The sequence below is a fragment of the Macrobrachium rosenbergii genome, chromosome 47, assembly GCF_040412425.1.
Source record: "Macrobrachium rosenbergii isolate ZJJX-2024 chromosome 47, ASM4041242v1, whole genome shotgun sequence".
Taxonomy (NCBI): Eukaryota; Metazoa; Arthropoda; class Malacostraca; order Decapoda; family Palaemonidae; genus Macrobrachium; species Macrobrachium rosenbergii.
In genome coordinates this window covers 32,675,214-32,696,063 of record NC_089787.1, presented here as the reverse complement: position 1 = coordinate 32,696,063, position 20,850 = coordinate 32,675,214, and the positions used below count along the sequence as shown (strand labels likewise).

Sequence of the window (20,850 nt, the reverse complement as noted above, 5' to 3'; positions counted from 1 at the left end):
TCCGCAGCTGACGTTCTCAGCTGTTTATAAAACACAAAGCAACAGAGTGACTGCATGTTGAAAAAATTTGTGTGACGTGTCTCATCGTATAAGATTAGAAAATGATGACTATAGGAGGACAGATAGTCCCACAAATATCTTATGCACCTTTCATAGCTTTAGTAGATGTGGTATGATCTGTTCATGACAAGCCAGGACAAGGCATTTAATTACAGTGCATGGAAAGAAATTCAGACTCGGCGATAAGGAAAACATTTGTAATCCCAAAATACTGGTTGGTGTGATGATGGCGAAGAATTCTCTAGCGTGAATGAGAAGAAGAATGGTCATTATGCAAAGAGAGGAGGAATAATGCGTATCACTGGAACACTTTCGTGGGTCAAGTACTAAGTCCAGACAGTAGCCACAAACGCAAACCGGTATGCATCGCCTGTGGCGCCTGTGACCTTCACAGTCACAACGCCATTTTTAGTTTTCTGTTAAAGAAAACTATTGTGCCGGCTTTGTCCGTCCGGCACTTTTTTCTCCGCCCTCGTATGATGCAAATTGTTGATCATCCACCCTCCAATCATCAAATATACCAAATTTCAGCCTCTAACCTCAGTTCTTATTTTATTTAAGGTTAAGATTAGCCATGTTCGCGTCTGGCAACTGATAGACAGGCCAATGGTTCATTATGCAGCATTATAGAAAGATAGATCTATTTCCAATGGGATTATACGCTGTACAGAAAACTCGATTGCGGTGAAGAAACTCGGCGCAATTTCTACTTGTTTGTGTTTAAGATCAGTAAATTACTTCGTATCTGAAAACACTGAGACGGAGAACTAGTTGCACAAGGACGTCGAGAAGCGATCATTAACAAAATCATCTGGGTGTGGGTAGGCGAGGCAAAATGAGGTCATGCAAGGTTAGACTTGTGAAAGGAGGAGAAGTGTAGGAGAAAGCACGCATTCCTGAGTGGGGTATCAGCAGAAACTAGCAGGAAAAGCAGAAATAGAGCTGGTCAGGCAAGAAGTTGGACATCAAGTCCGCAAATCCAAAGGTTAAAGCCCCAAACAGGGAGTGTGATTTACATTATCTTATGCCGGCAATGAATGGCCACATAAGTCCCAGCGCTTGGCCTTTGGTCTAAATTTTATATTCTAATCCAATACCTTATGCCAGGCGATGAAAGAAGTCTTGATAATCAAAACAAAATAATCTGATGACAATACATGCATCTCACGCGGTGCATTGTAGGCATTACTTAAGGTTCTTTGCCGCGTCCCTTCGTCCCCTAGCTGCAACCCCTTTCATTCCTTTAACTATATCTCCATTCATATTCTCTTTCTACCATCTTGCTATTCACCCTCTCCTAACAAATGTTTCATAGTGCAACTGCGAGGTTTTCCTCCTGTTACACCGTTCAAACTTTCTACTCTCAATTTCCCTTTCAGTGCTGAATGACCTCATAGGCCCCAGCGCTTGGCATGTGGCCTAAATTCTATATTCCATTCCATTTCATACATGCAATCATAAATCTTGTTATCAATGTAATAAATGATTAGTTAAATGAGACTTCATTGCGAGGGCGGCGTCAGTGACCTTGGATGTTGTAACGCCAGAACAACCCCAGTGATTAGTTAGTTAATTATTTAATGAATTGATTAATCGTTGCGATGAGTAAATGCTGAACCTTCCCTTAATGTTATTTGTAATGTTCTTTGCAATGCAATAATTTGATCAAGTTATCCTGAAACAAAGAACATGAAACTAACTGGGCTTATCTTTCTCAAGGAGATTCAGACATTGCAGTGCCAAATACCAGGCCAATAAAGATGTCGTGAACATTGCTGTAATATTTCATATTGCCATTACGTAAGATTTAATTCAATATTGCCAACATATGTATTAAGGAAATCTGCGTGTATTATCACTATGAAATTCTTGCTCACGAAACTGTATTAATCGTGAATATCATTCATCCTTATGGAGAGGCTCAGAGAAGACGATCGTTCCTAAAGAAAACTATAATGCTAAATAAACCTACAAAGCAGCAAAAACAAAAGAAAAATTCGTTTGAAAAAGAAAATCATTCTGACTATGTACATTCTAGAAGGATGGCATGGCATTGCATCACCCCAAGCAATACACACGCTTCAGTAAGTTCCCTCTTATTCACAGGAAGCAGTTTAATTTAGGCTAATTTTAGTCCATCGCCAAGGTTTTATAATCTTTCTCAGACAGAACAAGTTAATAGTTTGTCTTGATCAGATTTGTGTGCATTCGGCACCGCATTCTACTGCCAAGAACAAAATCAATATCCTTAAGTTTCACATACGAATCCAGCAAAATACTTAGTTTATAAATATAAAAATACTTGTCTGCTTGCGCTGAATGATGCTTGTAATATATGATATGCACGTCATAAGAACAATGATACTTAATTAGGTAAATTAAAATTTGCAACCGTGCTATTTTTCCTTGACTTCCACTTCCCACATTCCTGCATCTGTCACATGCAGCTACCACGTATTTAACCAAGATGGCTTCATCGTTATTTTTATTTCACTCCCAAAACTGTGCTTTATCCATCTAATCATTTGTCTTAGACGGGTACAGGAGTAACTGCAACGGTAGCTGTTCAACGGCTGATTTTTTTTTTTTTTTTTCCCAAGTCGAACGTCTGATTCAGATGACGAACTGATAAGAAAAGTCGGCCTTCGAAAGGAAAGAACATTTAGATCTAGTACTAAAGCTTCTAAAAACTCATTTTTATATTTCTTGCAAAAGGAAATAGCCGTGCTGTGAGGATAATAACAATGCGACAATATCAGCCTCTAAGTCTTGGCAAAACAAATGCGAAGAAGTCCTAAATTCTGAAATACACTTTAAACTTGTTTTGATAAGGCCGTAACTATTTTTGGCCACAGATGGCAGCACCGTCTCTCGTCTCCTCAGTAAACAGCTGCACAGTCATGGCGGCTACAAGTGGCGGAGTCGAGTGGAGCCAAATTGTCAAGCCAATTTTGGCCGCTTCCTATGGCTCCGTGAACAAACAGGACTTGCCGGAATTAGTGAAAGCCATTGTGAAAAGGTTCGTAGCGATTCGAGTGTGAAATGTTGTGTATTTATGTGTATATTTGCCAAATACCGTCGAGAACTTTCTTCTTCCTGCATTGTTGTCGGTGACCTGATAATTTATTTTGCATTGCATATCCTCGTCCGTATCTTTGTATAATGACGTTCTTGAAGTGTTGACGTGTTTCAGTAGATGATGAAAGTCCTTATGCTCTGTTTTTTGTATTACATTGTTTCTTAAAGATTCATGAGACGACTAAAAGATGAGTTATTAACCCGTGACTTGAGCTAACGGGTAGTCGGGTTGAATGCAGAATGATGATGATGGGTCATTGTATATTTATTTTCCTTAAACTCCGAACGAGAGAGATGGTAGAATAAAAGTTGCTCTGTCTTTGGTCATGTCTGGTTAAAGGTCCGTGCTCGAAACCTGGCTTGCGAAGAAACACTAATTAATTACAATTACCTTTTGGTGTAATTTATTTCCAGTGTAGCGTAGCACATAGGCAGGCTGATGGCTAATGAACTCGGTATCTGTGTAGTAATTATTAGTCCATTCTAGCCTGAGACATGTGAGTTAATTGTTTTTCTGCTTCTTGCAAAATTATATCTCTTATCTGGTGTCAGATTCCGATTGGTACGGTAATTAACTGGCTCCGAGGCTATATTTGTCAATTTAGGGGGGATCACCCAATGTGAAGCTGGGCTATTGTTGTGCCTCTGGTTATTCATCCGGTCAGTATGGTAAATAATTCTGTTGCAGAGTCAGGATGATTGCTTAAACTGTCAAAATGCACCTAATTAGAAAACAATAACCTAAAATGTCAGATGTGTTAAATAGGCTACAAGAAGGCATGGTTTCAATATAGCCCTAATTAATTTAGCTAAAGAGCCTTTGTCCATATTTATTCCACTTTAAATGACAGACTAAACAAATACAGGTTAGGTAACTGTGTTAAGACTTTCTAGTGCATTTGCAGACCAACAACCCATGTGTCACTTGCCAATACAGAGTTGGGTGTGTAATAAGTGCTAATTTCAATTAGATGTGTAGGGCAGCTTTGTCATCCCACAGAAGTACACACACTGCCATGCTGTCATTTCTTAGTAGCCTAAGCATTTAAAATTGTGAAACTGTATAGGCTAGCCTAATGAATTTTTTTTCATTTCTTCTCAAAATGACACTTTGTCCACCAATATACAAGCCAGGACGTGCGGAACGTGCATCAGCTCTTGCACATCTTAACAGAGAATAACCCTAACCACATGTTTCCAACTTACAAGAGCCTATTTACTAAGATGAGTCACTTACCTAACCATGTGGCTCTGGGACTGGATCACTTACACAGTAGAATCATATCAATCATTAACAATGCATAGTGCCCTAACCACATTTTGCTTTGCTAATCTTATTCATTAGCATGAGAAAAAGCCCGAACAAAATTCATCTTAACTTATAGATGTTTATGCCAGTCATCTTTCTCTTAGTGCCGTGAGAGTAAGGTATTGGATAGAAGGACTGTTGAGGGTGATGTTGGGCAACTGTTGAGCAAGCACACATGCTTGATTAAATCAAAGAATGCATGAAATTTACACTGCTCTGTGTTGACAACACTTCGCCAAACAGTCCATAGGAAGGTAACTATCAGTCGATGTTTTCTAGGTACCATGTCTAAGTAGCACACTCATTAAACTTCCTATGGTGAGTATACTGAATTATGGAATATTTTCTAGTCGTTAGGATTCATATAGTTAGACAGTAGTACCATATGATTTTCTGCAGTCGGATATTATCGTGGTTTCTGGATGTGCATTGTCTTGTAGCACTGGAAACAGTTTGTCATATGAAAAACCTGGAAGATTCTTGTGTCTCAGTCAGTGCTTCTGAGCACCCAGGGACCATCAACAGTTCTTTTGCTGATTTTTGTCAGGAGGGAAATTTTTCCTGATGTGTAGTATATTGGGTGTTCTGTTAGTCATACAAAATACATTAGTAGTCACAAAAATTTGTCAGGTTTATATTGTCATGTATTTTTATATGAACTTTTGTAGATTGATTCATTTTGTAGATTTTAGATGCAAGAAGTTCTTTGCCTTATAGTTTGAAATGTATTTCTTTTTCTTTCAGCAAAGAAGAAATTCTTCACCATGAAGACCAGTATGAACCCTTTTATGCTGCCTTTTGTGTTCTCGCAGCAGATTACTTGGCCAGTAATGCCCACCAGGGTAAGTTACTTTTCCAGAATTGTCTAGCACATAAACATGAAATCTAATTGTATTCTGTGGTAGAGTTGATTCATAAAGTTTGTTGCTAGTGTTTTCCTGCAGCTTTTTTGTCTCAAGATATTTTGAATTCGTCCCCTGTCTTAAATTGTACTTTATATTTCTGTTTCAGAAGAGGGCAATCGTTGTAAGTTTTCATTTTGCCTTTATTATCTTTACTTCCTGCTTGCATATTGGGGAGTGATCCATGTTTCATGATAGAAGTCTGAAAATTCCTAACCCAAATTAATACGATCCTTCATGTATGTAGGGCAATCATCAACTTGAAATTAGGCATACATACCTTTTGAGTGATGAGCCTCTGACACTGGAAAGCACAGTTTTCCATTATTTTCAAAGGAGGTTCTGAAAATAATGTACTTGTTGTTGCACAATAATGAACTATCAACTTGGTGATGAGGTGGGCTTCAAGAGTTCTGCCTCTCATGTACAGTGCTCTTTATTTATATTTTGGGGTGGGTCTGTAATAAATATTTGAGTAATAATTATATGAATACTGGTTTAAGAAATTTTATATAGAGTTATTTTTATGAGGTCATGATATGTTATCAGTTGCCTCAATGGAGGAGGTTAATTGCAGTAACCAAAGATCTTGGAGGTTTTGCCTTTGAATTTCTTTTTCATGCAAAGTTTTCCTGTTACATTTATCATTTTAGTCCAAATTGTTCCTGTGGGAATACAAACCAATTCCTTTATGTAGGATTATTCTTCATTGCAAACTAGCATTGGTGGTTGAAACTTAGTAACAAGGTAATTAATTGGTGTTTGGGGGGACAAGTGACAGATCTCCCCCACTCCTCTGTCATTATCAAGCACTTTTTCTTCTTCCAAACCAAAGCCTTTTATCATATATAATCCACCTCAACCGCATAGTCCCTGATGGCAAAGGAAGAAGTGCTTGATTATGGTAGAGGAGTTGGGGTAACACCCACTCACCCACCTGCCTCCAGTTAACTGCTTGGTTACCAAGTTTCAATGATTGATTCCAGTTTGAGCTAAGGAATACTCCTATATGAAAGTCTCTTGAATTGTATACCTCAAGAAAACAAGTTATTTTGAAAATCTGATTTTTTATTTGTCACTGAACTTAGCTTGGAGCTTTATGACTGTGGATTTCATTTTTAAAATTTGGTTTAGTTTATTATCTGTTTTTGAGCACGTTTTTCATCACTGTCTGAATCGTAGTGTATTTTATTTGCATTTAATTTTGAAAGTTGAGATTTTCATGTGAACGGGTGTTATAGCTCCCATTTTTATATGCTGTTCTGCACATCATGGCTTAATAAATTCATTTGCACATTTGGATGCCATTATTGTGCTGTAGATGCTTAGAGTTTTCATAAATGCATATAAATTTAATTTGGCTTTTTTTTATAGCTTTTATAATTTTCAGTTGCAAAACGTTCACATGTATTTTTACCTTTTTATGGATTTATGATACTAGTTTTTTTGGGCCATATGAATTTGAAATATTTTTTATACTTTTCTGGCTAAATTCCTTTGCTCTGTTTTCCTCTTAACTTTGTCCCTTTTACCATGTCGCAGTTGGTTTGAATCCAGAGGTCTGCATTAGAATTCCTGTTCACCTTAACTTGTGCCATCACCTTAACTATGCAGGATCTTTATTCTTTTTTACTTATACATTAATAGATTTTTTGATTAGTGTTGTCTGTTTCCATCCCATAAGGTAAGGACAATTTCACAATTATAATGGGGTTATTGTAGACACTACACTTACATTAACACATATCTTAAATAATTTTCCATCTCTCAGCCAAAAACATACACCAAGCATCAAGAATTGGAAATTAATATTTGAAAGAAGTTTTATCAGAATCTTGATCATTTCCAGTTTATGCAGTTACAGTGTTAAATTTTTAAGATATTGCAGCACATGAAGATCTATAGTGCAATAATTATGAACAACCCCTTCTGGCCAGCTCATTGGAAGTAGAATGTTAACTCAGTGGTCTGATTCCACTATTTTATCTACTATAACAGCATTGTAACAATTTAGTTAACATATTTTCTGCCTTCAGTGGCATTGCTTTGACTAGCTAAGAGTGTTTAAACAATAAGTAAAAGGGCAAAGCAAGTGTAGAATTAGCCAGCTGTCATTTTTGAAAGGCCTAGTCTACCTTTCAGCTTGACTGGTAACTGGCTTTCTACTTGCCAAAAATTTCCAGCAAAATATTTAATGTATGCAATAGCTAACTTGTAATAGGTCTAGAGATTATGCTTTCTTTTTATAGGGTGATTTGACTTTCTACTTGCCCTGTGTAAAAGAGTACAAAGAGTGAAAATTTCTAAGGCTAATGTTGTTCATAACCCACAATATACTGTATATAAACCTCGTGAATGTTGTCACTTATTGTGGGCTTTTATTCTATTAATTTTTAGTATAAATATTTCAGTGATATTTTTAGATAGTATCATGTATTGCCATCTTGGTGAGTGTTTATAAGAAGAAAGTAACTGTTAGAATGAGTATATAAATAAATGTGTAAGTTGACAGTATGCATATTGAATTTTGGGTGCAAAGGAAACATTCAAAGGTTTTATGAATGAAGAGGTGGAAGCTACCTATAGTTCTTAGGCATTTTCACTACTACTACTAAAGAAAGACTGCCATTTATACTACTGCAGTACTCAGATCCCAGTCACATATTTACAATATTTCTTTCTATGGAAACAGAATCAAACATGCAGTCATGTTTAATGTAGCCATTGTCTTGAATGTGTGATGAGACATATGGATAACAAATCTGCCTAATAGTTCCAGGGAATCTCTCCCTCTCTCTTTTTCTGTGATGTATACTGTACTTGAGTGTCAGGTTTAATTTACCTTCATACTTCATGTAAAGGTTTTGGGTGATTTTTTTTTTTATTCATTGGACGGATGTATTCTGTGATAGTCTTTTTGTTTGGAAACATTTAAAAAAATGCATGTTGTAATCACATTTCCAGAAATAAGAGAAAAGAAGCAGGAATCTGCATTAGTTATACAGTTGTTTTGGTCTGCTACCATTTCTCTATGGAAATAATTATAATGCAAAAATTTCCTTACATTCAATGAAGTGCAGAGAACCTTTTGAACAAACAAGAACAGTCCTTAAGTTTTTACATTAATAGTTATTTTAAATCTCTCCCCCCTTCCTGATCCCTTAATTTTGGCAATGTTATGTTAAGAAATCTAACATATCCCTGAGTTTTTGTTTTTATTTTGTGCAGTTGGATGGTATGAAATTTTCACCCTCATTTGAACTCTGTTTATTGCCAGTTTGAGTAATTTTTAATTTTTGTTGTTGGATTTTGTTTTTAATTTTTCAGTTACACAGTTACTTTGATTTTGTATCTGATTTAGATTTAGGTTTTATTCAGCTAGGGCTGTGAAATATGATAAATTATTAAAGTGGAACCAGCTTTTGGATACCATTTTTTATATATCGTACAAGATAGTGTTTTATTGCATGAAGTAAGGTGAGGCCTTCCCTTGAATTTTCTCAACTTTTGTCCTGTATAATTTACAGAAACTCAATAGAACATTTCTCTTTGTGTTACACAGGTGTAATTTTGAAACTGGCTTTTGTTGTTGTGTTCAAATTGGTCGTTGTAGACCTCAACCACAATTGTGTTGATCATTAGCTCATAAATGTCATCGGAGAAAGCTCGTTTTAATGAAGGAGTCATTGATAAGAAATCCTTTCCCATCTGACAGTGAGTGTTGGAGGAGTGAGCCAGGCAGTGAGTGCTGCTCGAGTTTTGCTTCAGTTTCTGTCAGGTCGTGTTGGCACGCCACCCACTGCTGTGACAACACCTGTGCCATCGTCCACATCAACATCTCCTTCAGTCACCACAAGTACTACACCTACCTCAACACCCCCAACTACGACTCCCACAATCACGACGAGTACTGTAACTCCAACCAGTACCAGCACACCGACAGCAAGTAATGGCGTCACATCGTCTACCACTACCTCTGCACCATCAACCACAACCACCAGCACTGCAATATCATCTGCAGAGTAAGTTGAGTGCATTTGTTGTTACAATATTGCATACTATAATATAATTAGGCTATTGAATTATGTGGTGAAGAAACATATTGCATTTAGCTCTTTCATGCAGTACGACATTAGAATTTTAGGTTTTTGGGATGGGAAGTTGGTAGATTTTATTAGGCCACTTAAAAATTATTCTTCGTATTGCATTAGATATGTGGACATTTTGTAAAGTGTATTAAAAGTGGTAGTGATTCTCTAATTTAATTGCACTAATAGATCCAACTCTTTAGGGAGTTAGTGCCATTATTTAAGGTTCTTTGCAGTGTCCCTTAAGCCCCTAGCTGCAACCCCTTCCATTCCTTTTACTGTACCTCCGTTCATATTCTTTTTCTTCCATCTTACTTTCCACCCTCGCCTAACAGTTGTTACATAGTGCAGCTGCAAGGTTTTCCTCCTATTAAGCCTTTAAACCTTTTTACTTTCAATTACCCTTTCAGAGCTGAATGACCCCATAGGTTCCAGCTCTTGGCCTTTGGCCTAAATGATATATTCCATTCCATTCCTAATAGATATATTCCATTCCACTCCTAATAGATCCAAAGGGAGATGGAGAAGTGTTATTTGGGAATATTTTAATTCCGCTCTACAGTAGTTGGCTGTTAATTGCATGTCATAAAAGTAAAAGAAATATAGTCAAGTGTATTTTATGTTACATTAAAGTTGTCATGTCTATAGAAAGATAAGGCTGACTGGAACTAATAGCTAGTCAGGCAACCAGACAAATATCTTGAAAATCATACAGCTCAAGGGCACTATTGTAATGCTTAAGTGATATTTACTAGTATTTATATCTTGAAATAAGTTAGCAAAAAGTAAGTGACACCGTACAAACCTTATAAGCTGTAAAACAATTGAGCTTCCATACCCAAACTTCATCTGCAGCCAGACCTACAATAAGTTGGCAGGCTTCACTGATGATTGGAAAATCAGGTCAGTTATTGTATGTTTTATGCAGTGTTGTAAAACAATTGGATTGAAAACGTATCTTGCGTAGCATGCCAAGATAGCAGTTGACATTTGTTTTATATTTGTACAACATTTGTATATGTTGAAAGTGCAGGCAGAGGTCTCTCTCTCTCTCTCTCTCTCTCTCTCTCTCTCTCTCTCTCTCTCTCTCTCTCTCTCTCTCTCTCTCTCTCCTCTCTCTCTCAGGTAAGGGTGGCAAGAAGGAGGAGTAAGGGAGATGCTGAAGTAGGGTATTTAGCCGTTTTTACCAAAATGAATAAAATTACTAGCTAAGGGTTTCCACAGATGTCTTGATAGTTCAGAGGTTATTAAGAGTTAGTTTTCAGGCTTGGTTTACTGTGTACTATAGGCACTAAGCTTTTGCCAACAAAAAATCCACAGTTTTTTTCACATAAGTGTTTAAGTATACATTTATTTTTACCTAAATTGAATAGTAAGTTTACCTTGCACAAAGTAGAAAAAAAATATGCTTACATAGTATTCACATAGGATACACACATTAATATATGCAGTATAATGATACAGAAACCAGTTATCACAACACTTATGGATAAGTGCAATCAGTAGCAGTAATGATCACTTGGGAGGCTTGGGAAGGGCTGTCAAAAGGGAAATGAGACAAATACATAGTGGTTTACCCTCTTGAATCTTTATCTTGCATTTGTTAAGTTTTAAGGATTACCATTAACTGTATGTGACCATCTCATTTCTGTTCATTTTAGGAAAGTATCCTTATACCGTAGGAATTAACATAAAGATGAAAACATATGGTTGGATAGTTTGGTGGTAGGAGGTTCAAGGGAACAGTTGTAAAATAGTAGTGGTGTTTGTAAGTTAGAGTAGGATATGGAAAATAGGTAAGAAAGAACAACAGAACATTAACTGATACTAGAGAACTACCCGTAGATTTAACTGTGTGAATGAGAGGGGTTGGGAATTGCAAAGAACTTAATTGGCAAAAAGTTAGGAGTTTTATGAAGTAAGGTACAAGATGAGTATCTTTTTGTCGTTCCAGAGTCGGCAGCGAAAAAGAGAAAATGATATGCGTCCATGACAAACATCTCTTAGCGGGCATCAAAGCTTTGTGCCGCGGGTCAGGAGCTCTTCACCGTGCTGACCAGGCTTCCTTAACAGCAGCTATGAAAGCAGCAAAGCTTCCTCCACATATCAAGACTGTGACTCCAGGTACCCCTCCCCCCCAAGGTTTGTTATTATTTTGCCATAAGGAAGTGGAGTCTGTAGTTTCCTTTAACTCTGCATTGTGTATGTATGGTTTTCTTTTTTTACTTTGCTCATGTGATTATATTGCATTTTTGCTCTTGTGATTTTGCAAAATATTAATTGCCTAATTAATCATTTCTAAAGGTAGCTCAGTTAAATTTTTGTGACCTAAAGGAATTTTTTGTGTACTACTCTTTCAGGATATAACATTAAAGGTTGCTTTTTAGATTTTCTTGTGTTTTACTCTGCTGGGTATGTGAGTATGGTAGAGCTCCTTTTCTTCACCGAGCCTTACTTCGGTAGATCGGTGAAGTTTAAGAGGTCTGCAGAACATGAACTTTAAACGTATGCCTCATTTAGCTACTGTACTGAACGCACGTCTGTTGTATAATGTAATAGGCTGCACTCGAGTACAGTTTTTTGTTTTGGTTTTAATTTTAACAGTGGGTTGGATTATAGTTGGAGTATATTAACATTGTGTTGGGTTGTAGTTGGGGTGCAGCAGTTGGTTGTCTGAATCTGGCTACTTTTCAAATTTACACATCAGTAAGATGTGTAAATTTTTCTTGTTGGAATTTGGTATTGTAAATTATTTTATTAAGATATCAGATTGTCAGCATTTGTTTGGTGTTGTTACCTCAGAAGGTGAAATAAAACCTCTTTCCTATGTGTAAACCTAGATGCATTGTTGAAAACATTAAAATTTTTAAGCCTTAGAAGGACCATTGTCCTCATAGTCAGAGGGAAAGAAACTAAATTTAATTTCATTCCCTCTGATGAGGAGGTCAGTAGTCCTAGAGAAGTTTAAGGATGTTTAATTCCTTTTTAACAATTTACTAAGATTTACATACGAAAAAGGATCTTATTTTGTCCTTATCTGTAAAGAACATAATTGTTCTTCATAGTCTTTGTAGTTGCCTTTGGTAAGGTGTTGTGAATTGTAGTTCATTTTAGTTCCTGTGTAACTTACTTGTTGTGGAATTCTGATTAGTAAAAGTATTTGCAATGTAGGATTGTTTTTCTGGTTGTGAATATAAAAAAATTGAGAATGAGTACCTGATTTGGTACTGCATGCTAATTCAGTTCATTGCTGAGAAAGATCTTTATATAAGTGATGTGATATTCTGGAAGTAAATTTATCGTACTTGTGAAAACGATGGATGTTGTGCACATTAAACTTTACATGTTATGTAATGTGAAGGGAATAGGAAAAATTTGATGCTTATACCAATATATCCATTGAGAGTCCCTTAAAGGGTGGCCATTCATTGTCTTTTGTGATTATCTTAATTGTGGGTGACTGTTACTGTCCTATTATTGACGATGTGATATCGTGACTTGGTTTGAAACTGATTGGTTTCATGATGTAAAGTAGAAGCATGTATGTTGTAAAATGAAATGGTCGTTTTAACTGAAGTTGGGCTGTCATCTAACAAAAGTCCTTGGTCTTACTTTGCATGTTATTTGTGCCAGTTGATGTCATACCTGTTGCAGACATAAACAGTTTTCATTTACCCTTTTACCTAAATATATTCATGCACTGAATGGAGTCAACAGAGGAACCTGGTACAATATTTCATATATGAGTACCATTAGAGGAATGCAGATACTGTACTTGAAACAAGTTATTTTAAAGTCTTGCATGTGCATGGAGTTTGGAAAAGATGTTCCCAATGTAGTTCAAAGTTGATTTGGGGCAGAGAGTTGAATGATATTAAAGGAGGCAAGAAAATTTCACTATTTTGCAGGTGTAGCCTAACTGGATGCTGATAAAGACCTAGAGATATCAGATAAAGAATAAATTATACTGTTGTGGTACATGGTGAAGGTAGTGGGAGCAGCTGATGCCACTTGGTGTTTTTTGTTGGTAGACTGTGGACTTGTTGAAAGGTTTCTTACTGCATTCTTTTGGCATCGGCTGCGTTGCTTTTTCCCCTTTGCTTTTTATCTGTTCCTTTAGGTTTTAACCACCTAACGTTCTATTTTCTTTAACTTTTCCTTGCTGTACTTTTTACTTCTTAAGATCAGATCATATAAGCAACTCCTATGAGTCCAGATGTGGTGTCTTGTGAAACTATAATGGTACTGTAATAGCTTGAACTTGGATAATGTTTGAATCAATATGACAGTAACATTATAATGAAACCAAAGGTATTCATTTTTTGCATTCAGAAATTAATGAAAGCCAGTTCAGTTTATAAGATGACTTATTTCACTTGCCACTTTTATACCATTCTCAGAGTCTTAATTCTCTTTCATTATAAATTTGCATGTACTGAAGAGGAGATTCGTACTGTTGCAACTATACATGAAGTTAAAAGTTTCCTTTTCCCTTTGATAAGAGTTTGGTTGTAAATATTTTGCTGTGGCATATTTCGATTTTGAAATGGGGTTGGGTATGGGAAAATAGCAGCACTTTCAGTCCCATAAGTTTATGTATACAGTAGAGGATTTTATAGTTACTAACATTTTACTGATTTTATCACTAAAAGCAACCTCTTGTTATTTATAAGTTTTTGTCCAGAAATTGCCATTTATTTCTAATGAACAAATTTTGCAAAACTCACTCAGAGATCTTCTCATAATTGTTTTATAATGTTTGACCTACTTTACTCAAGCGCAGACATGATATTCATATTATGTTCTTCCAGGAGAGAAGGAGTCTCCCATATCCAAAGAAATGAGGCGAGGGCGAAGTGATCCTAGTGCCATTATTTTAGAACAGCTAGTCTCTCCATTACATGACATAGGTGGCTCGAGGTCACGACCACCCCACGCTCCAACACCACCTGCTCATGCTGACAAAGACACTGATGGACCTCTCACTGGAGTGTCTGACTCAGGCTTAGATATGCGGGTGAGTGTGTTTTGTGAAATTTTATGAAACCAGTATGTTTTCGTAAAGTTGTCTCGATGAATGGTCTGAATTTTTGCTAATGGCTCTCTTAATGACATTGCTGTACTTAGAACATGTAAGGGACACACCTTAAGAGCTTTATTGTGTTATGGTGCTCATTGATTTTACTGGTATGTTTGAGAAAACTTTACTTGCAAAACTAGAATATGTGCACCAGTTCTATGTTCCCAATGTCTAACAGATAATGAAAATGGCAGGTTGGTGCTGAAAAGTTATTTATTTTCAGACCAGATTGAAATTATAAGTGCCGTTATGTTTTTTTCAAGATTATGATATAAGTTTTTTGAAAAGTATGAATCCTTGAATTGATGTTAATGTGTGTGTGTGTGTGTGTACAATTGATCAGCAACACTTTAATAATAGCTATTATTCTTTGTAAATATTCCTCAGAATCTGTTTGCGAGCCGCTGCGTGTCTGCCTTACAAAGCTTAGGAGGAGGTGAACAACTGATTGATGTTTGTTTAAAGCTCCCTACCATAGTCAAGTATACACAAAGGTACAAAGAACTATTGGAAGGAAAAGGTCATGGATTCCCAACTAACGTTTCAGAAGCTCTTGTTGTTAAGGCAGGGTATGTATTTGCCAGAAATGTTTTCTTACTCTTTCTGCTCTAGAGTTTGGCATCTAATGATAGTTGTGTAACGAAAGCACTTATTGCGCATAATCTTACAAGAATAGTAAATGTACAATGCTATAGTTTAATTAATAGCTATTGAAGAGATCCTTATTACAAGTTTTAAGAATTTCTTCTACTACTCTGTGATTTTTGCCAGACTTTGCTGTCACTTTTGCAAAAACATACGTGCTTTGAATGGTAGGATTGGTTTGTTTTAATGCAATTTTTTATTTGCAGGTTAACTACTGTTGTTATGGAATTGAGCACAGTTTGGAGAATTATGTCCCTACCTCTTCTGGAACCTCTTAATAGCACACGTCTTCAGAAGCTTTCAACAATTGCAATGGCTGCTCTGTTGGCCTCTTTAACTGTTGCAGTTGCAACTGCCATCATTGCAGTTGCTTCACAAGCCTCATCATCATCAAAAGTTAGTGACCCCATGCTCACTTTCTCTCTCTCTTTCTATTTCATAACAGGTTGTTAAGACACTGGGAAACCTTATCAGAAATGTAATGAATATTATATGAGAATTATGTATATGAGTTTGTGTTTGTGTGTGCACATAGGGCCATAGCCATGATTACTGGAATTGGTTTTCTAATGCTCAGACCCCCCTCCGATTGCTGGAGTGGGATTGCATTAGCAACACCATTCCAGCAATGTAAGTTATAAAAATAAAAGTCTTCAAAAGCAGTCATCTTTATCAATTAAGGATTTTGTTTTCAGTAGTATAACTTTTTCAAATATATTTAACAGACGCCCCCACCACCTCGTGAAGATGACCTGGACACGGCTGCGCCTGCTATTGCTGAGAAGGCTTTAGATTTGTTTAATGTGATCCTTAATGCAGTACGCTCTTCAACAAGAGCAGGTGGCCACGTAAGTTTCATCTTATTCTTTCCAGTTTAGAAGTTTAACATAGTTATATACAATACTCCAGAATGTATTGCTTGATGCTAATAAGGCAAGTGTTCCAGTAAAGGGTAGCACTGTTCCTTTTTTCATAAACAGTACCTCTTTCTGTCATGTTCTTTTCATCCTTTCATTTTTGTTCTTTTCATCCTTTCATTTTTGTTTATCTGCATCTTGCTGCCCAACATTTTTTCTGTTTGCTGACCAACATTTTTTCTGTTTGCTGCCCAACATTTTCCTGTAACTATGTATGACATTTGGCAATCTCTTTATGGAGCAATTAACAAAAATTCATCATAGTTTTATAGGCATTGAGGATTTCCCACCCCCATCCCCTCAAACTGGACCACATGACATGTATTTGGTCAGTGCACTGGATTTGCTTGTTACAGAAACTTATGATAACTTTATTGAAAATATAGCTTGAAAGTTGACCAATGGGTCCTCTTTCTCCTGAGCCGAGGCAACATAAGAATACAGCCTTTTTTTCAATCACTTTCAAGCCTTTCTTGAAATAATGTGACACATTGTCTACTGTTGACCTTGATAAGTTTAGAAGCCTGTATTTCAAATCATAAGTTATGTAAAACTGTTACTCCTTCATGATGTGTTAGTTCTAGTAAAAATTTGCAGAATACAGTAAACCCCCCCTATTCGCAGTCTCACGATGTGGGGATTCACCTATTCGCGGATTTCTCTGTGGAACGTATATACTGTACACATTATTCACGGAAAATTTGCCCATTCGCGGTATTTTTCACTGAGAAATATTCACTAATTACTGTATTTTTTATAATTTTCATGGCTAAATACACTTTTTGTGATAAAACTATTAAAATACTCGGGTAGAAGCATTTTTATAGTTTTTTTTTTTTTTTTTTTAAACTATCAAAATAGGTATTTAAGTGTTTTTAGAGGGGGTTTTAAGTGTTCACAGATTTTAGCTATTTGCGGGGGGGTGGCTGTGGTATGCATCACCCGCGAATACGGGTTTACTGTATGCCTAAAGTAGTGATGAACTAAATAGTTTTGTTTTATATCTGCAAGAGTTGAATTTTGGCAGCTATTTTGTTTTTCTTTTGAGGACTGAATGGAAAAAAAGAAATTTGTGCTCAACCAGTGGATTATTCAAAAGTACTTACTTAATTTTTGAGGGTTTGAAGGTGTTTTTACCATATTAATTTCATTCATGTGAATCAGCAAGTAGAGGAGAAAGCAGTTGGTAATTTAGGAATCTTTAAAAAAGTAGAAAGGGTAAAAGATGAAGGGAAGCAGAATTAACTGGATAGGCTATGGTGTCCCATATTCCGGGTATAAATTTCATAGCTCTATCTTTGTCAGCAAAGGTTTCGCTTGATGAATAGGCCTCCATAGTAAGTTGACTCCCCAGCTTTCTCTGTGATTAATTCTTTTGGCTGAACCGAGTGAATCTAGAAATGTCTCGTATGGCTTATTAAATCCTGTAAAAATGTAAAGTGTACTAGCTATGAACATAAAACAAAAAGATTCTCTGAAATTGATATGTGAATGTATACCTGAGATGTCCGTCACTTTCAGTAGACATTGCTTCAGGTATTTGAAGATATTTAGCAAGGTACTTTTACCATTCTGTATCATTTTATGTTTAAAGGAATTGTACCGAGTAATTTGTCAGATTGAGAAAATTTGGTAACTTTGTCTTTTTTTTTTGTATAAGAAAGAATATATTTTTCCTGGGTATGTCTAAAGGTACATGGAGGTTTAATTAAATTTTGTCAGCCTGGTATATTTGGTGGATGTTTTGGTTCCTTAGGAGATTTAGTGAGCCAAATATAACCATGAAATTTAAGTAGTAATGTTACAGTAATTAGGTAACATTAATGGTTATACATTGATGATGATAATCTCAATATATCACCCAGAAAAAAAATTCTTTTTAATACAAAGTTAATTTTGTTATACAACTTTGTTACTAATAGCCCATTTTGTGTGCTACATGAAATCCTGGATACTTGACTGAACTTAAAGTTTGCCTCATTATTAGCCTGGCTGGTGAGGGTCAAGACAATCCTTTGAAAACAGTTTAAAAAAGTCTATGGATACTTAAGTTTGAACTAATCAGCAGATATACAAGAGATGAGAGACTAAGTTACTCAGATCCTTAAATGTTGGAACAAAGCTACCTGCCATTGCTAACCTTTTTCCTAATACAAAAGACTGCTATGCTTGGGTTTTCATGCAACAAACAAAATGGGTTATACTGTAAGTAATGGCTTTGTGGTGAAACAAATTGATGTTGTATTTTCAGTACTCATAATAATAGGTTGGTCTGTGAAAGTCCTGATTTATTATAGTAAGCCAGACCACTTAGCTCAGGCCTGATGTGTTAGTTTGTAAGCTGTTTGTGAAGTAGCATTAATGAGAGAGTATGTTAAGTGTAAGAGATAAGTAAGTTTACAGATTAATCTTGGTAGCAAAATATACATGAGTGGTAGCAAAATGTACTTGAAGTATTTCTGCCTAATATGTATGAAGTTTCTTTGACCCATTTGTAGGGTGTTAAGTGGGTCATTTAATCATTTACCTCTGAAATTTTAGTTATACTGTAGCATTTGCCCTCAAGAAAACATCACAGTCATTTGCAAGATGAAGATGGTGTGTCTATATCTGTAGATGTAATGTGTTTTAATGTCTTTTGCAGCATGTCCAAAATCTTCAGTTGATGGGATCGTGGCTAATAATGACAGGGCTTCACCAGCTGATGCTTATTGTTTCATCTACTGTAGCAACTCAAGACAAGAAAGATGACAAGGGGAGAAGCCCTAGCAAGAAAGATTCTGCTTCAGCAAGGATAAACCTGACAAAAGTGTATGTTTTATTGTATATTTGACAACTTAGTATTTTATCATGATGTTACCAGTTTAAAAATAAAATTATTTTGGAGATCATGGAAAGATTTTTATTTAAATTTTTTTATTTAATTTAGTCAACAGGGTTTTGGTGTGGTATGTGTAGCTCTTGCATCACAAGGCGTAACCCTAATGACAGGACTTCTCGAAGATGTGAAAGTTGAAGGTTGGACACCACCTCGACCTCCAGAGCCTGCCCGTTTAGATCCCCTGGAAACTTACACTGCTACTGAGCGTTTGGCTCGATTGTTCTCTGCTGTGCCCCTCAATCAGTTGCTGTTTTATCTTGCTACTATATCATACAGAAAGGTAAGGATTCTGTAAGCATATTTTTCTTTAAAAGAATTATTTTCATGTTAAAAATTATCTAGTTCAAGTGAGTATACTAAGGAATGACTTGTTTCCTACAGGCTTGCAGTTTGAAAAGAACTCACAGAGCAATGGGAGAGGGGGATAACTTCAGTATATCCGACTCAACAACATATTACGAAGACGATTTTTCAGAAGGCAGTCTTGGAGAAGAAGGCAAGTTACTTTATTTTGAGCATTTTGTTGCTTTATGTGATTTTTGTCGAGTTATATAATATTAAACTGAATGGTAATGGGTAGTGTTGTTGATGGATGACTTTTTATAAAGCTCTTCATTCCATTTGAAGTCTCTATTGTACCAGTGAAACCCCTGTTAATAGAATTTATAATTTAATATCATTGGTTATGGAATCAGTTTTTTATATGATGCTTCTGGGTGACACATGGTGTAATGGAATTCTGGAATATCTTTAAGTAATCCGAGCTTGGTGTGTGAGATGAGTTACTTCTTGACTCATTATAATTTTTTTTTATCATATTGGAGTAGATGAATATTTTATTACATTTTCATGAGGCTGGTTTATAGCAAATAATTTAAATATATATAGTTTGTTTGACCACCAATCCTTTACTTGTATACAGCCAGCATAAACTATAGAACTCCTTGATCTGTTTGTATGGGTATTATGACTTTTAGTTTAGTTGTTTGATGAGAAAATCAAGCTAAGCTTAGGGAGAGAGATGTACACTTTTAAATTCTAGTAATAAATAGTAAAGTAAAGGTTAAATTTGCATGCTGGGTATTATCACCTGATGCATAAGTAGCATTTTTGTGGATTGTGTTACTGTGCTGGTGTTGTGGTAGGGTGTAATACGGCTGTCTTGTAATCAAGATTTTACATTGCTGCAGATGATGATTCTGTTATTATTGGTTCGTGGTTTGAAGAGCCCAGCACTCCAGGCGAAGGAGGTGATGATCCCACATCGGCAGCAGCACAGGGCAATAGTGATTCTTCTTCCTCTCCAGATGATTCCCAAGCAAAGACGCCACACAGACACAACTCTGAAGTGACAACTATAGTCCCTGAAAAAGGAGAACCACATGGGGTAAATATTTCCTTTCAAGTTAATGCTTTTTGTATTTTATGCTCTGAATAAAAATCTTACTATGAAGGGGTCATAGGGTTTACATGGTGTCATTTGTTTCAAAGCAGATGATATCAAACTTGTTTTCTGTAAGAAGCTGCTTTGGAAAAAGGTAACTGGATTTATGTAAAAGTACATGTATTTTATGTGAATTTTGTCATTTAAAAGACTGGTTGCTGTATTTACTGGATTGTCTTATTTTATCCCATAGAGTAAGCAGTTAATCATAAAAGTAACAATTTTTCCTTTCAGTGAAATGTTTGCTGGTTTTCTGTGAAGTAAGAATAGTTTTCTTTCATAAAATACTGTAGAAACTGAATTGTAACAAGTAATTCCTGTGATCCAAGCTTATGAAAACCATGAGCTGAAGTAAAGGATATTGTAAACTGAATTTTGATTTAAAGAACTGCAAAACAGTAATATGAAGCCAGGAGAAAAGTGTTCTCAATTAAAGTAGCCCAGGA

The 20,850-nt window shown here is 36.0% G+C and overlaps 1 protein-coding gene across 1 annotated transcript in view; it reads left to right on the top strand.

The window, feature by feature from the left end:
* Window positions 1–2,900: 2,900 nt before the first annotated feature.
* The window catches only part of poe (E3 ubiquitin-protein ligase-like protein poe), a 60,368-nt gene continuing 42,418 nt past the window's right edge, over window positions 2,901–20,850 (top strand). The window contains 13 exon segments of the mRNA XM_067090613.1: window positions 2,901–3,079; window positions 5,192–5,289; window positions 5,459–5,473; window positions 9,065–9,371; window positions 11,392–11,579; window positions 14,249–14,454; window positions 14,905–15,086; window positions 15,369–15,558; window positions 15,888–16,010; window positions 18,724–18,890; window positions 19,009–19,240; window positions 19,342–19,456; window positions 20,151–20,347. Of these exon segments, the coding sequence (XP_066946714.1) occupies window positions 2,916–3,079; window positions 5,192–5,289; window positions 5,459–5,473; window positions 9,065–9,371; window positions 11,392–11,579; window positions 14,249–14,454; window positions 14,905–15,086; window positions 15,369–15,558; window positions 15,888–16,010; window positions 18,724–18,890; window positions 19,009–19,240; window positions 19,342–19,456; window positions 20,151–20,347 (2,184 nt within the window). The 5' untranslated portion in view covers window positions 2,901–2,915.